General features: G+C 31.1%; 1 protein-coding gene and 1 long non-coding RNA gene across 5 annotated transcripts; one reads left to right on the top strand and one right to left on the bottom strand.

Annotated features, from left to right (window-relative positions):
- Positions 1-2,486: 2,486 nt before the first annotated feature.
- On the bottom strand, positions 2,487-3,987 carry LOC130510780 (uncharacterized). The gene is made up of 2 exons (XR_008944532.1): positions 3,479-3,987; positions 2,487-2,806 (listed from the first exon to the last, which is right to left on the bottom strand). It is a non-coding gene; the product is annotated as an uncharacterized LOC130510780 (long non-coding RNA).
- Positions 3,988-9,903: 5,916 nt separating this feature from the next.
- LOC108849216 (probable mediator of RNA polymerase II transcription subunit 15c) lies at positions 9,904-15,392 on the top strand. 4 transcript variants are annotated; one of them, XM_018622745.2, is made up of 12 exons: positions 9,904-10,067; positions 10,665-10,836; positions 11,228-11,330; positions 11,444-11,564; positions 11,768-12,748; positions 12,839-12,912; positions 13,004-13,078; positions 13,154-14,014; positions 14,109-14,429; positions 14,503-14,685; positions 14,761-14,846; positions 14,915-15,392. In XM_018622745.2, the coding sequence occupies exons 2-12, from the start codon at positions 10,715-10,717 to the stop codon at positions 15,120-15,122; spliced, it is 3,135 nt and encodes a 1,044-aa protein (XP_018478247.2). In that variant the 5' UTR covers positions 9,904-10,067; positions 10,665-10,714; the 3' UTR covers positions 15,123-15,392. The 4 variants fall into 4 exon arrangements, with proteins under 4 accessions (XP_018478247.2, XP_018478246.2, XP_018478248.2 ...); XM_018622744.2 differs by having other exon boundaries at positions 10,700-10,836; XM_018622746.2 differs by having other exon boundaries at positions 10,705-10,836.
- The last annotated feature ends 205 nt before the right edge of the window (positions 15,393-15,597 follow it).

Genomic DNA, 15,597 nt, shown 5'->3' on the forward strand with positions numbered 1-15,597 from the left:
ATAGCACATCAAATCTGTCAGGGTGCAATGGGGGTTAGAGTTTAAACGAATGGGATCAGCATAACCATATACGATTTACTTGATTAGTATGAATGTATATATCATATTAGATTGAACGGCGAAGAGCAATCTAAATCAAAACTTTATTAAATTAAGATGCAATATATAATAGTTATTAATTTATTTCCTTTATAAGGAGTCGTGCATTTATAGTATGGTTTGATGCAAGACTATTTGGCTTAATAACTTCTTTGGTATTTTCATTTAATATTTGTCTTTTTAATTCTCATGATAGATTTTATCGAACTAATCATTAAATAATACATAGAAATCTCAAGATCTTTAACTCCACCTCAAAATAATACTTCATCTGTTTTTTTGTATGATGTTTTAAAGAATATTTTTGTTTTAATTTTATGATGTTTTGAAACTTTCTATATAAAACTATTATAACAATTTATTAAAATATTAAAAGTTAATGTATATAACTTTTGTCTTATTTGTTCAAAATAGCTATAATTTATTACTTTTGATATTTTTTATAGTAATCAAATGATTTTAATAAAAGTATTTTTTTAATTTGTGTGTTTTATCCTAAACATCATGACAAAACCAGCTTTCAAAAAAAAAAACATCATAACAAAAAGAAACAAAAGGAGTAATAAGAAGCCTTTTCGAAGGAAACAAAAGGCAAAGTTAAAGACTAAATTGGCACAACATTTCGTTGTAAGTTAAAAGTCCAAGCCTAGTGGAATGGTTAGCATTATCCTACAGATATAATATATAATATATAATCTCTGTATCACAATTTAAATATATAGTTTTTCCAAAATAATAATTATAAGATACGTTCTATTAAAGGAAACCAAAATATATGGTGGCAATAGCCATCCGTGTGGTGGCTGCGTTGCATGGACAATAATGGGCCATAATGAATATCTGGGCTTCAACTACAATTATTAGTTTATCAATTAAATTTGATTGTTTTTATACATATTTGCTGTATAACAAGCTGGCAACAATGAAACTGTAATGGAATTTTCGAACGATAACGATTATATAGCATATATTATTATAGTATAAGTAAGGATAAGCTCATAAGCGTACTTTTTTTGGTAGGAAGCGTTGGTATATTATTTTTTTTTGGTCAAACCTTCGTTTCCATTATAACTCAAACAGAAGCATTGTACTCAATCTCAAAGAGATTGTTTGAGAACTGAAATAGAGAGTTTTACCGCCAGTTCATTACAGACTCGAGAAACAAAACAAAAGGGGACAGAATTGAGGGATTGACTCAACACGCCTAAATCATGGAATATCCTTCGAAGAGTCACCACATATTTGTTTCACGAGATTATTAGGTCTGGGCATATAATTCGGAACCCAAAAGAACGATCCGTTATCTGATCCGAAATATAAAAATACGTATTTTTTGTAAAGTATCACAAAAAATATCTGAACCCGAACGGATAACCCGAAAAATCTGAAATTAATAGTTAATATAAATATTTTGAAATATATATATAAGTATTTCAATTATTAAATTCAATATTTTGCAATAGTAATAAATATTTTTTTCAAAAATGCTAAATAAACAATTAATTATAAATAAGTATTTTATAATTTTCTCACTGAAATAACAAATCTACTCTCTATTAGGTAATGTATATTATTTACAAATGATGTTTATTTTTATGTTTGATTTAATATTTTATTGTTATTTATCAGTAATAAATTAATTTTTATTTAGTTTAGGTGTTTTTGTTGATGTTTTGTTTTAAGTCTTTGTTTTTCTACTTCAGTTATATTCGAACTGAACCGATATAACACGAATGCGAATGATATATGATTACTTTATGGGTTTTAGGATGCAATATAATTTTGAACCGAAACCGAAGTGTTATTATCCGAACGCAACCTGTATTAATAAAATTTTAGTATGGGACCTAGGAGCGTAAACCCGAAAATCTGAAAAACCCGATCAGAACGCCAACGGATATCCAAACACAAGACTTTTAGAATCTAAAACACAGATCACATCTTTGATGACAAAAGAGACAGCCTTCCAAAGGCCTGCCTTTACCGCCAATGCTTTTGCAACTAAGGTTGAAGTTATATAACATCGGTTATCGTTCTTTGAAAACGGTGTGTGCCTATTGAGTCTGTGAAACTAGTTTAGGCCACCTACGAGATTAGAGCAATTCCAAGAAGCATCCGAGTAAATAATGATTACATTTTTGGAAACTTGGAATAGTATGTTCGGGGTTTGACAGTCTTTAGATGAAACAGAGTTTTGTTTACGTGGTGGTAGAAATGTCTGCCACTCCTTAGCCCCCTTAATCAGTACCGGTCCTAAGATATTTCGGGTCTAATACGAAATCAAAAATATAGGCTTTAAATAATAAATTAATTTTTTTGTCAACAAATAATAAATTTTAAATTTAAATTCTTAAAACTGTAATTGACAATTAAGAATTACAATATCCTTAAAACTTATAAAAGTATCAGTTCTGCAAATTATCTTTCTATTTCATTTTATATAAGAGAAAGAAAAAAAAATATTTGAACATTTATCATGTTATATGTTTAAAATCATATTATATGTTCAAAACACTGTCTTAGAATTTATGTTTCCTTTCACATACGAACAACAAAAACAGAAAATAGAAATAAAAAAAAACTATACAAATTGTAGGCCCAATGCAAATGTTTCTTGTGTATCTGCTCAGGTCCGGGCCTCGCCTTAATAGCTTTAACCAATACCTCTGTTTCTGAGAAAGACTTATCTTCGAACTTCAACTGATTTCTGCTTGATTCCAACAAGAAATATATAGAAATATATAGTTTCCTTGTAATATGTAGTATTGGAGAAACACTTTTTAAATGTTTGGTTAATTATACTATTACAACGATTTGAGAAATATTATATAAACGATTTTACATGCAATAATTCTACTATTTTAAGAGAATATGTGCCATTCTAAACAGTCATATGAGATCAATGTTCGATAGTACGCCATGCGCCATGCGCCATGCTGAAAATATTTTGTAGCCATTTTTCCATAATATACATAATTTGTATTTTCTAACTTTAAATCTTAGATCTCACCATGTAAACCATTAATGAATCCTTAGTTTAACCACTTGATTAATAAGATTTCAGAGAAACATTAGAACATTCATATGTTATTTTGATAATATTAGGCAGCTACTACAATATTGGTTGTTATCTCTTACGCAGAAAAGATGATTAATTAATAACACTTTTTCTCAAAAAGAAGAGATTAATAACACTTTTGATTCTTATTTCTATGTGTAGGGCTACATATAAATAAACATGGATTTGATGGATGCACCAAATGATATGGTCGAAATTCAACCAAAGTAACATGCATTACTCATGCAGCACAATGTTTTGCAACTACCCAAACTTTTTGTCGGTTAAAAACTGCTAACCAAACTTAATCCTGAGCCATACCTTACTAGTATTCCGATCCATGGAACAACCAGAAAATGGCTGATGCATTACAACAGTAACTGAAAAAGTATATATTCTTTTCCAAGGGAAAAATGATTAAAACGAAAGATTATCGATGTTGAAATATAAGAAGAATAAAAGGTAGAGAAGATGGTTGCAACCAACATATTGCTAGAAAAGATTCTTAAGATGAGCTTTGGTGTTGGCTCCACTATATACTTCTCTTTCTAACACCCATGTGTGAAGGTCCCCATTACAATTTTCTTTTGTTTTTATTTTTTTTCATATCCAAGTGCTTGTCTTGGCTGTTGTATGCTTCTCCATCATCTTCCCCTTTGCTTCAGTTTCAAATACAGAATATTAATAGATATGTGTGTACAGTTATTATTAGAAAGGATACGAATACATTATATCCTCTCATCTCTTAGCTCTCATCCATATCAATAATGGTTCTATCAAATGAGGAAAATAATTATCTGAATGATGAGTCAATTAGTTCCATTACCTCTTTTTCTTTTAGGCTCACATTCATATTAACCTTCGGTTTCTATCACATATGGAAAATCTATACGGATATGACAAGTCATGTTCATGGATTTGGATAGATACATAACAATATAGGGTTGCTAACTTTATATTATGGATGTCGTCTGCTAGTTTGGTTAAGTCACAATTCTTAACTAGTAAATTTCACAGTTTTCGGATTTAGTTTGAATTAGCATGAATGATTATAGGATTACTGTTTTTGTTCCAGAAAAGGAAGGAGCCGACATTGTTAATTCTCACTCGAACTGGTTAGATATTAAGTAGCATGAATGGTGGATTAATTGCTATATTTTCGATTGTTAATTCCCACTAGAACTGGTTGTTTCAAGACGCATACTAAGTCTAAAAGTCTGGTTTTACAAGTCCAAAAACACATTCGAGGTTTTATTTGTCAAGTAAACTTAGTTACATCGTCTTTACAATGCTATCACTTTCTTTTTTTATATATGAATTCGAATATATTCAAACTGAACAACCGCATATACTAAGACAACCTCTTCATGCACACCAATGGACTACCATGTGGTGTGCTTTTCGCCTCCCCACTTAGATAATCATGTGGGGTTTACATTTTAATGCAACTTACTAAAGATGTAAGAAAATTCTCAAGATTTAATTATGTTTGCTCGTGATCATATGTAGTTAGGTAACATAATTGTTGCGTGACTGGAGATGGTTTCATTTATAACAGAAATGATCTAATAGTAGCGATAGGTTTATTACTATATGATTATTAAATTTTGTTATAGTTAAGGAGTTACATTCGACTGTAACATAACAGAAGTATTAAAAATGATTCATATATAATTATCTAGAATCAATCACAGAAATTTATGTTGTTCATGATCATTTGTAGTTGGATAACATGAGTTATAGCATGTGGGTGATTGTTAATCAATTGCAAGAATAATGAAATAATATAAATTAGTTATAAGATTTTGTTTCTTAACAATGAAATCCTGAGTCTAGCTAGACTAAAAATTTTCCTCAAATCATTTTAGTTCTCTTTCCGTTCTGGTATTCGAATTCGAGATCTTCCTAACTTTTCTCTTCTAAATAGTTAGGTGATATGCTGATTAAATTGTTGAACTGAGTGCTAACGATTGTACTGTTTTGATTTTTGACCTAAGATATATTTCAGATTATTCAACCATTTCGAAAATGATGTTCAAACAAATATTAATTGTTTAGGTATAGTATATATAATATATAATATAATATTTGATCATGCATGTAGTTTCCAAGCATGTGTGTATGGAATGGACAGGTATTATAATGAATGATAAAGAGAACAAAAGAGGAAAAAGGTGAATGTTAGCCCCAAATCACGTTGCCCCCTCGTGGCCTTAAGGATTCCAAATCAATTCTGTGTCCTTATGGTACGATCTGTGGGCTGATAGCAATATCCTTGATGTGATCACTAGCCGGCCTTTTTCCATCGTCTCCATTATGTCTTCCTTGAGATTTTCTCTTTCACACATAAAATTCTATAATAAAAAATCTACAATAAAACAACTATAATTTTGAATCACAAATGTTCAACTTCAAATTGATATATAGCCAACTGTTTGTTTTTGTTGCATACGGTTTTCAGTCGACTAGAGAACAAAAGTACAAACTTTAATTAGATGTCAAAAGAGTACAGTAGGGAAAAAAATCTTACAAAACTGATTATAAGGACTTTAGAGAAGTAAAGATAATATATAATGAATAGGATTACCAAATTGAAAAAAAACAATAGTGGATATTACTCGCTATGGTTTAGTGTATTGCGTAAGGTTTAGACTGATTAGGTGGAGGAGAAAACGAGAAGCTCTTTAAATATTAGCTAACTTCATTTTCAGTTTCGAAAACAAAATTAAAGATCAAAAGATGTGTAGAAGACTTATCAATTATCGTAAGAGTTAGAGTGACAATATAAAGCTGATATGTTAATTCTAGGAGTAATTAAGCCTAGTTTTAAAATTAATTAAATCATAACTACTATATCCACGTAATAACTTATTTGGGCTTCTTATAAAACTATGTGTGCTGCTCTATTAGTTAATCATCTGATTTAATGTTCCACTATATAAAGTTATATGGGCTTCTATATTAAATTCAAACCCATTGAACTGTATTTTCTTTCTCTGTACATCAATAGAGCTATATAGTGATCGGCCCACATTATACCAATTTTTTTTGTATAAACCTAAGACTGTTCTTTAATATCACAAGACTGCATTACACTGCAACTAGTATATAGTTGAAGCTAAATGAAAAGAATTAATCCTTAGGTTGTTGATCTTTGAATCACGATTATACCATTGACATTGAGAATGCAGAGAATTTTAGTGTTGCTTTAGAGGAGACAATCAACAAAACTCAATCGCACATACTATAGGCAGTATTTTTAAGGCCGGAGCAAAAAAGAAAACTGAATCGAATAACTATTAAGATCATAACTCAATATTTTAAACTGGATCAAACCTGGTTATCAGATTATATATATATATAGTTTATAAACTTGAAAAATATTTATTATAAATATGATAAATAATTAGAATATGTATAACAATGCGGAGCGGATAAACACCATCATTTTAGTAATAATTAAAAAGCCTTGTGCCTATTTATACATCATTAATCTCCCCTGCATTATAAATATATGGCGAAGCCCATTGAGATGATTTACAAGTTTTATGTGGCCCGACATAATAATATCATATATTACAACGAAAATCATATGTAATATTTAGACAATGTACAAATCGGTAGATTACCTATCATATTGAACCAGATAAAAAAATATATATATATATATATATATATTAATTCACATATATTATGATATTGATGCAATTCTATATGTATTACTACTAATATGATTTTCCTAAAACATACTCAGCGAAATTAAATTAAATAGATGTGGTTCGATTTCCAGCTCAACAGTAAAATACTATTTTATTGTGATTTTTACACCAAAACATTTCCAGTCCACCTGCATAAATCATATTATTTTAATATAATATTAAAATTTTACACCAAATTTGGTGTAACATTATTCACCATACTAAAATACTATTTATACTAATAAAATACTATTTATTTATTTTACTCCAACTATGACACCAAATTTGATATTGAAACTACACCATATTTGGTATTTTGGTGTCAAATTGTTTTTTCATCTTCAACCATGACACCAAATGTTACACCAAAAATAATATTATATATTATTTGATATTTTCTGTTTTAATAATTTTAATATTTTGTTATTTGAAATTGATAAATAATTATTTTATCACACTTTGATATTATATTTATCAAATTTTCGTAATTATATTTTTATAAAATTTATTTACATTTATAAACAATATATTACATGTATTTATTTTATATAAAATATATATGAAAAAGTACAAAACATTGATTATGAAAAACACATAATAAAACAATATATATATTCAAATAAATTTTGTATTAGTTTGTAATACATGTTAAACTATGTTATAAAATAAAAAATATTTTAAAGTTTGGTGAATTTAATAGTATTAAATATAACTTAAATAAAAATTATAATCAATATTTTAAAATAAAATAAATGATAATAACATTTAGTGATTTTTATTTCGAAAAAATAAAAAATAAAAATTCTATGATATTTTATTTTTTTATAACATAAAAATGATAATAATAATTTAGTGTTTTTTTACTTGAAAATAAAATAAAAAATATTTTAATTATGTAAAAATAATTTAAAAATATAAATAATACAGTATATTTATGTTTAGTTGCAAATTTGAACTGATTAATAGTAACTGAACTATGAAACATAATAAAATATGTATGTAAAATATTTGGTGTGATGAATAGTGTTACACCAAATTTGGTGTAACACTATTTACTCCACACTAAATTTGGTGGGATGGTGTCATTTTTAGTGTCATACTAGAGATGAAATTATATAATTTAGTGTTTTGGTGTTCCATTAGAATTGACCTTAATGAACCTATAATTAAATAAATAATAAAGAAGAAACTTAATACATATAATATTATAAAATAGTTATAGTGTGAAATTTAGCCCTTGATTGATATAACATTAACATTAGCATTATGCCACATTATCCAATCAACATTTATTAGAAAAACATTTAGAAAAGCATTTACTAAATGCTAATGCTCCCCAAATGCTCTCTGACAAATGTTCTCACATGAAGCCTTTGGAAAAGCATTTGCATTTACAATTTATAAGTTTAAGAAAAATATATAATTAGTTCATTTATTTGATTTAATAATATTATAAAACTATTTTTATATCCAGAAAATGAAATTTGGATTTCTAAAATAAATTTACAATATAAATATTTTTGAGTAGTATTTCACATTTAAAATATAATTTACTTATATAAATTATATTATATTTTAAATGTGAAATATTATTTTTTAAAAATAGATATTTTAATATATATATATATAAAATGATAATTTATTTATTTTATTTAATAATAATTATTTTATATCCAAAAATAAATTTTATTTTCTTTTATTTATTTAATAATATTTTAAATTATTTTATATCCAAAAATAAATTTTTATTTTAAATAAATTTTACATTATTTTTAAATAATAATATTTATAACTATTTATTTTATTTACTAATTTCAAAATTATGTTTATATCGAAAAATAAATTTTTATTTTATTTTATTTTAGTAATATTCAAAATTATTTTATATCCAAAAGTAATAATCTTTTAAATAAATTGTACATTATTTTTAAATAATAATATTTCACATTTAAAATTTAATTTATGTTATTAATTAAGATTCATTATTTTTAATAACAAATATATTATTAATATATATATATATATATATATATATTATAATTAATATATATTATTTTAAAATAAATATATTATATACTAACTTTTATAAAAAGATTAAAATTGTATACTGCTACTGCTCTAACAATCATCTTATTAAAAGTTTTAATGAGAGCATACAACTTATGCAGTATACTGCTTCTACAGCATACTATTACTATTTTTTCATCAGCTTTACCAATCGAGGGCTTAGTGTTGCGATCGGAGAGAAACTTGTTTTAATACTGAAATTACATTAAAATAATGTGGTTTTGATATTAAAATAGTGTCAAAAGCAAAAAAAAATCGGATACTTGGCCACTGCACCAACAATGATTATTGTCAAAATGGCCCCTAAATTGATCATAACTATATTGGGCCCAAGTACCTGCTTGACTAGCTTCTATTGTTTGTTCTTAGTAGGTTTTCTGCTACGTTTTATTTGGAAAAAGCTTTCTTCTTATCCCCTTGTAACATTAATTAACTCTCTTATGCATCACATGTTTTCCTTAACTCTGCACTCTCGACAAGCTTTTCTATTGTTCTTGGTGGGTTTTCTGCTACGTTTTATTTGGAAAAAGCTTTCTTCTCATCAACACATTCCATGTCTAATGTGTGGCCTGGTTTTATCAAAACATGTCATGTGCAAGGCATTAACAATTTTACATAATTCATTTCTGTTGAATCCGAGTTTAGTTCAATCTAAGATTATCTGATGTGACGCATATCATGACATGTATCGTAAACTTCTATAGTGTCTATCATAATTATTGATTTATTTGATCAATAACTATAATAATTATTTATTTCCTAAATATATAAGGTATTAATAATAATGATGTGGTAAATTGTGATTAGCTTATTGTTTGCTTACTTGTCGAAATCTAAAACCCAAATCTAATGACATGATAAAAGCGTACAGATTCATTACTAAAAAGGGCCAAGTAATCTGACACCTGTCGTACTTCACAGATTTGATTAATAATTATAAAATCAGAGACTATATATCCCTTCCTACGTGTAGTCAGTCTTTTCTTCAACCAATCTCTTTGCTCTTTTCATCTGTTGCGTTTAACTTAGGTTTTGCCTTCTTCTTATATCAATCCCTCTCTAAATATCATTGAAACTTGCTCAATCTATTCGTTGATTCCTTCTTCCTCAATCTAATCTCCTTCTGTGATCACTCCGACGGTCTCGTGGGTTTCTTCTACTCTTATTCTTGTTTTCTTCTGTTTAAAAGTTTAGGGTTTTGCTTTAATTAATAATCTCAGTTCTGTTTTGTGAAACCAAACATGGTTTTTGTCTTGTTCCAATAAAATTTTGAAGTTTATATGTTTTGTTTTCTAATCGAGAGTGTCCAAAGCCGAAACAGAGCTTTGTTTTTGTGGATTGTCATCTAATTATTATGGTACTCTGTTTTATTATTTGATGGTCTTAAGTTGATCATATCATGTTTATGTAACTGTGACGAAATCAAATCTGTTTCGCTTTTGGTGTTTAGTTCTCTAGGTTTAATGTTGAAACACCACACACACAGTGCAAGTTGTTTGATTGTAATGCCAATTCGAAATTGATGCTTTAACAAAATATGATTTTGGTTCTATGAGGCATGGTTTCTCGTTTAGGTTAATGGCCTGATTAGCAAGATAAGCTTTTGGCATTGTGAAGGTTAAACATAACTAGCAAATTACAGTATCAGCAAACCGCAATACGAATCTGTTTAAACGTTTTATATAAATGATTTCTTGATACTAATAACAAGTTGATGCTTCATTGTGTGTTTATTTTTCTAGTTGAGGGAATGTCTCTGATCACTTCTTGTTGATAGGCTAGTCTTGACTTGATGGAGGGAAATTCTAACTGGAAGCCTAACCAACAAGGCGGAGACACGCTTGCGACTAACAATGCTAATGATTGGAGATCACAGCTTGAGCCTGATTTGAGGAAGAAAGTTATTGTAGCAATGTAAGCTTTAGCCTCTCTACCAGAGTAATATAAATACCGATTATGTGAATGCATTGTTACTGATTCTTATTGAAAGAGAAAACGCTTTTGAAAAAAAAAAAAAAAAAAAGAGTCATGTCTTTGCTGTGATCTTCTATGTAAGCTTGCACATGATAACGATTCCTACCTTACACCAATAAACATTGCAACAGTTAAAGCATAGGAGTTGTCCATAAAAAGGTTATTATAATTTTCATTATTGAAGTGACAAAACCTAACTTCAACCTTGCTAGCTTTCACTCTGTCTAAACTATCATGTCATCATCCCTCTGTCTAGACTATCAGTTTTGTAACAAAATTTTATATATATACACTTGATGTGTCAATGATAATTGTTCTCATGTATGTGTAGAGTGGAAAAGCTGAAGACATATTATCCTACACGCCACCCAAATGAACTTAAAAATACTGCTTTATCATTTGAGGTAAAGATCTATGGCGCGGCTACAGATAAGGTACTCAAATACATGCAGTTTGTTTTCTTTTCTATTATTTACCTTCAGAATCTGAATCTTGAATAGGATAATAAACCTCAGCCCTTGTGAATATACTTTGCTGGATGTTGTAGGATGATTACATGCGGAAAATTAAGGGAAACATAATGAGTTTCGACAGAAAATTCAGAACCTTGCAATCTAGTAATGTGCAGTCTGGTTCTTCAGTCAATGGAACTAATCCTCCTGATCCAGGTAACGTTGTTTTGGTTTCAATATGATGATTTTAGTATTGGACTAGGAACTTGTCTTTTGGTGTTTTCATTATCTGAAACACCATGATGTAACAGAACTCACATTCTGTGTCTAGAACTGTTTTCAAATCATTATGTTTAGTTTTTTTTCACAATCTTTTTAGCTTATTAGTTTTTGTTTTGATGTTTTTTTAATATGTACAGCAGCTCAAGCTCTGAATCAAGGTCAAACAGTTTCCACCTCGTTGACATATACACAAACTCCAACAAGCCAACAATGGTTACCTCAAACCAACACTCAGAACCTAAACATTCCAATGGGTGAAGGAGTTCATTCAAATCTTCTTCCCGGTTCTCAAAGACAGATTCAGGGAAGGGAACAGCAACAGCAACAGCCTCAGCAGAAGCCACAGAGTTCCAACTACTTCCAGAATCAAATGGATCAACAGCTTTTGAAAGAGAACATGCATCATGGAAACTCACGTCCTCTATACATGCAGCCACCTATCCAGCATCAATTGCCTCATCAGACATCATTGTCTAGTATTCAGCAGTCCTTTCCTCAACCTCCCGTTCTTTCTAGTCCATCATCAGGCCAACAAAACTCTCAGTTGTTGTCAAGACATAATCAGTTTCCGGCACAGCGGGTCCATTCTAGTCATCATCAACAGCAGATGTCAGTGCCGTCTCAGGAACAGAAACGGCAAGAACGCGAGCAACTCATCAGCCACCTGATGAATGATCAAGACACGCAGCAGAATCAGCTAACATCTCTACAAAACAATGGAGAGCAGCAACAAGCAGCTTTTAGAGTATCTTCATCCCAGCAGTACAACAATATTGCTAGCTTTCAAGAACGGCCACTTCAGAATAATAACATCCAACAACGCCTTTACTCTCACAGTAACAATGCTTCAGCCTTACCCTCACAACAGCAGCAATATAATTTTCATGGATCAAGTTCTTTGGGTCCTCAAGGCCAAGAAGTGGGACAATCTCAGCCAATGATACAACAACAATACCAACCGCAACACCACATGCAGCAGCAGCAGCAGCAGCCTCAAAACAGAATCCTACAGCAACCATTGGATGATACACAAAGGTTTCAAGCATCAAGCTCTTTGCTCCAAACCCAACAGAATCAGCCATATCAATTACAGAGAACCTCTCCAGCAAATCCATCTAGTATGGTTTCCTTTCTTTACCAACTTGGGTGATATATGTTTTCTTATAGTAATTTTGCATCTAGTGATTACACCAAATACTGTTTTGTAGCATCTCAAGATTCTATAGGCAATACGGTAAATGCTAGTGGTGGTGGTGACTGGCAGGAGGAAACCTATCAAAAGGTATCTTTACAAACATGAAACTATAACTTATCCTATGAAACCTATCCATTGTTTATTAATAGTTAAAAAACTTTGCATCATCTTCCTGCAGATAAAAGCCCTCAAGGAGAAGTATATACTTGATCTTAGTACATTGTACCAAAGGTTATCTAATAAATTGCGAGAGGTACTTACATTCATAACCTCTTTTATTATTTCGTTTCAATCCTTACATAACCTAATGAAACCATTTGTTTGCCAGATTGATGCTCTTCCTCAACAAAAGATCCAACATGGCCCTATTGAAAAAGTAAGGGCGGGCAAAGCAATACTGAAACAAGTTCTTATGTTCTTAAATGTCCCTAGGAGCGGTATAACAGAGATTCACAGAGATAGGTTTAGTCTGTATGAGGAACAGTTATTGAAGTTCGTCAAGCCTAACCAGAGGCTATTGCAGCATCAGCAGCAACAAGTGCATCTCCCTCCTTCTCAGACACATCAAACACCATTACAATCCCAAAGTGGCCTTACCACCTCACAATCACATACAGCAATGCCTCATTCGTTGCAGACAAGACCTAAGATGGAACCAAAAGAGGAGACCAACATTATGATCTCCTCAGGACATGCCGTGTTATCTTCTCTTAAACAGAATCCTGCTAGTAATCCCCAGCCTAGTACGTTTCAGCAGAAACAGTTTCATCATCATCTTCCTATGCAGAGGCATCAGCAACAACCACAAACGAACCATCAGCAGCAGCTTCAAGTGCCTAAAAATGAGATGATGAGGCAAGAGGTCAACACCAAAGCTGGTTTGCTTCAGCAACATATCTCACCGAATCAGCGCCACCTTGCAAAGCCAATGGCTTCTCTGAACTACTCTTCTCCTCATCAGTTGGCAGAGCAGCAGATTCTTCCCACAACATTCAACAAAACTGGAACCTCATCACAGTCTGATGGCTCTCCTTTTGTTGCACCTTCTTCTATGACTTTCTTTGCTCCATCTCCAAATCTTGGTGATCCTGAAAATCCTATATCCGTTGAGTCACCTGCCTCACATGAGCATTTTACTCTTCCTCCTGAGACAAAGGCAGAGCGGCCTATTGATCGTCTGATAAAAGCTGTGAGTGAAGAAAGTCATATACAAGTTTTAATATCTCCCATCATATCCAATATATTAATCCTAATGTTAATGTGTATCTGTGTGGCTTTGCTAGTTTCAATTATCATCACCGGAATCCTTGGCACAGTCGATTAGTGAGATGAGCTCTGTCATCAGTTTAACTGACAGGCTTGCTGGTTCTGTCCAGTCCATTGGAGGATATAGAGCTCGTGTAGCTGAGGATTTGAGTGGGAGGACAAGGTTGCGTATGCAACAAGGAAAAACCAATCCTACTAATAAGAGATTCAAGCGCTCAATCACCACTCAGCCTATAGATATCACATCAGAAACTGAAAGCTACAAACAGTTCAGTAGCCTTGAATCTGAAGTTGATTCCACTGCATCATCTGGCTCCAAAGTTGTTAACAAGATTGAGGTAAGATCTGGAGCTTGTAAACTCATTTATCAAGAATATGCAATAAAAATAAAGCCATTTCTTGATATTGCAGCCTGGCTTGGCCCTCTTGCAAGAGATCACTGAAGTAAATGGGAGACTTGTGGAGACAGTGGTAAGCGTATGCAATGAAGATGTTGGTCCATGTGAAGTTACTACAGGAACAATAGTCACATGTTCTTATGCCCCTGTGGCTCTCTGTGACACATTCCAAGCTCTTTACAAGTCAGGAGATGTAGTAAGTCTCTCTAAAACTTTTCTTTTCACTAGTTTTCCCTCAGCTTTTTTATGTCTCTCTTATGTTTTGATGCAGTCACAGATTCAGCCGTTACGCTTACTAGTTCCTGAGAAATACCCACATTCACCAATACTTATTGAAAACATCCCCTTTGACGCCAGGTACATGATGAAACTTTAGTAGAAATTTGATCACAAGTTTGAACTAAACATTTTATTATGTGTTTTAGTGTAAACAAACCTGAGGATTTGTCCGCTAGAACCAGATCGAGATTCGGTTTGTCTATGAAGGAGTTTTCAGAACCGATGTCTCTAACAGAAATAGCACAAGCATGGGATGCTTGTGCAAGGGCGACGATGGCTGAGTACGCTGAGCGGCATGGTGGAGGTACTTTTAGTTCTAAGTATGGTCATTGGGAGCCTGTTTTGAGAGCTTGATGCGCACTCTCTCACCAAAAGGTCTGGGATTATGCACAGAGATGGAAACTTTAGGTTATCGTATTTGACTTGTGGTAGAAGAAACATCAATATGTGTGTTTTTGTAAGTACATCATGTCGTCGTCATAGACAAAATGTATAGACTATTTATGGAGATGTTAACCTAGCGTGGATGGTTCCAAACTCCATGCAATATTCTTCTAATATATTTATAAAGTTGAGCAAAAAACGAGAGAGTTGAATTGAGATTATTCAACTATCTACTTCCAATTCTATGTGCGTATCATATCTAATAAATATAAACAACAGTACTTTTACAACATGAAATCAATTTAGATTTGTTCCTTCCATTAAAAATATAGAAGACTTTGTTGCATAATCTAACCGAGTAAAAGATCATCAGCCAATTTGTAGAACGTTCATGATTAGCATGCACAAGATTGAAGGTTCCGTTTGTGAGCGATTTTGGGAGATG

This window comes from Raphanus sativus, chromosome 4 (genome assembly GCF_000801105.2).
Source record: "Raphanus sativus cultivar WK10039 chromosome 4, ASM80110v3, whole genome shotgun sequence".
Taxonomy (NCBI): domain Eukaryota; kingdom Viridiplantae; phylum Streptophyta; class Magnoliopsida; order Brassicales; family Brassicaceae; genus Raphanus; species Raphanus sativus.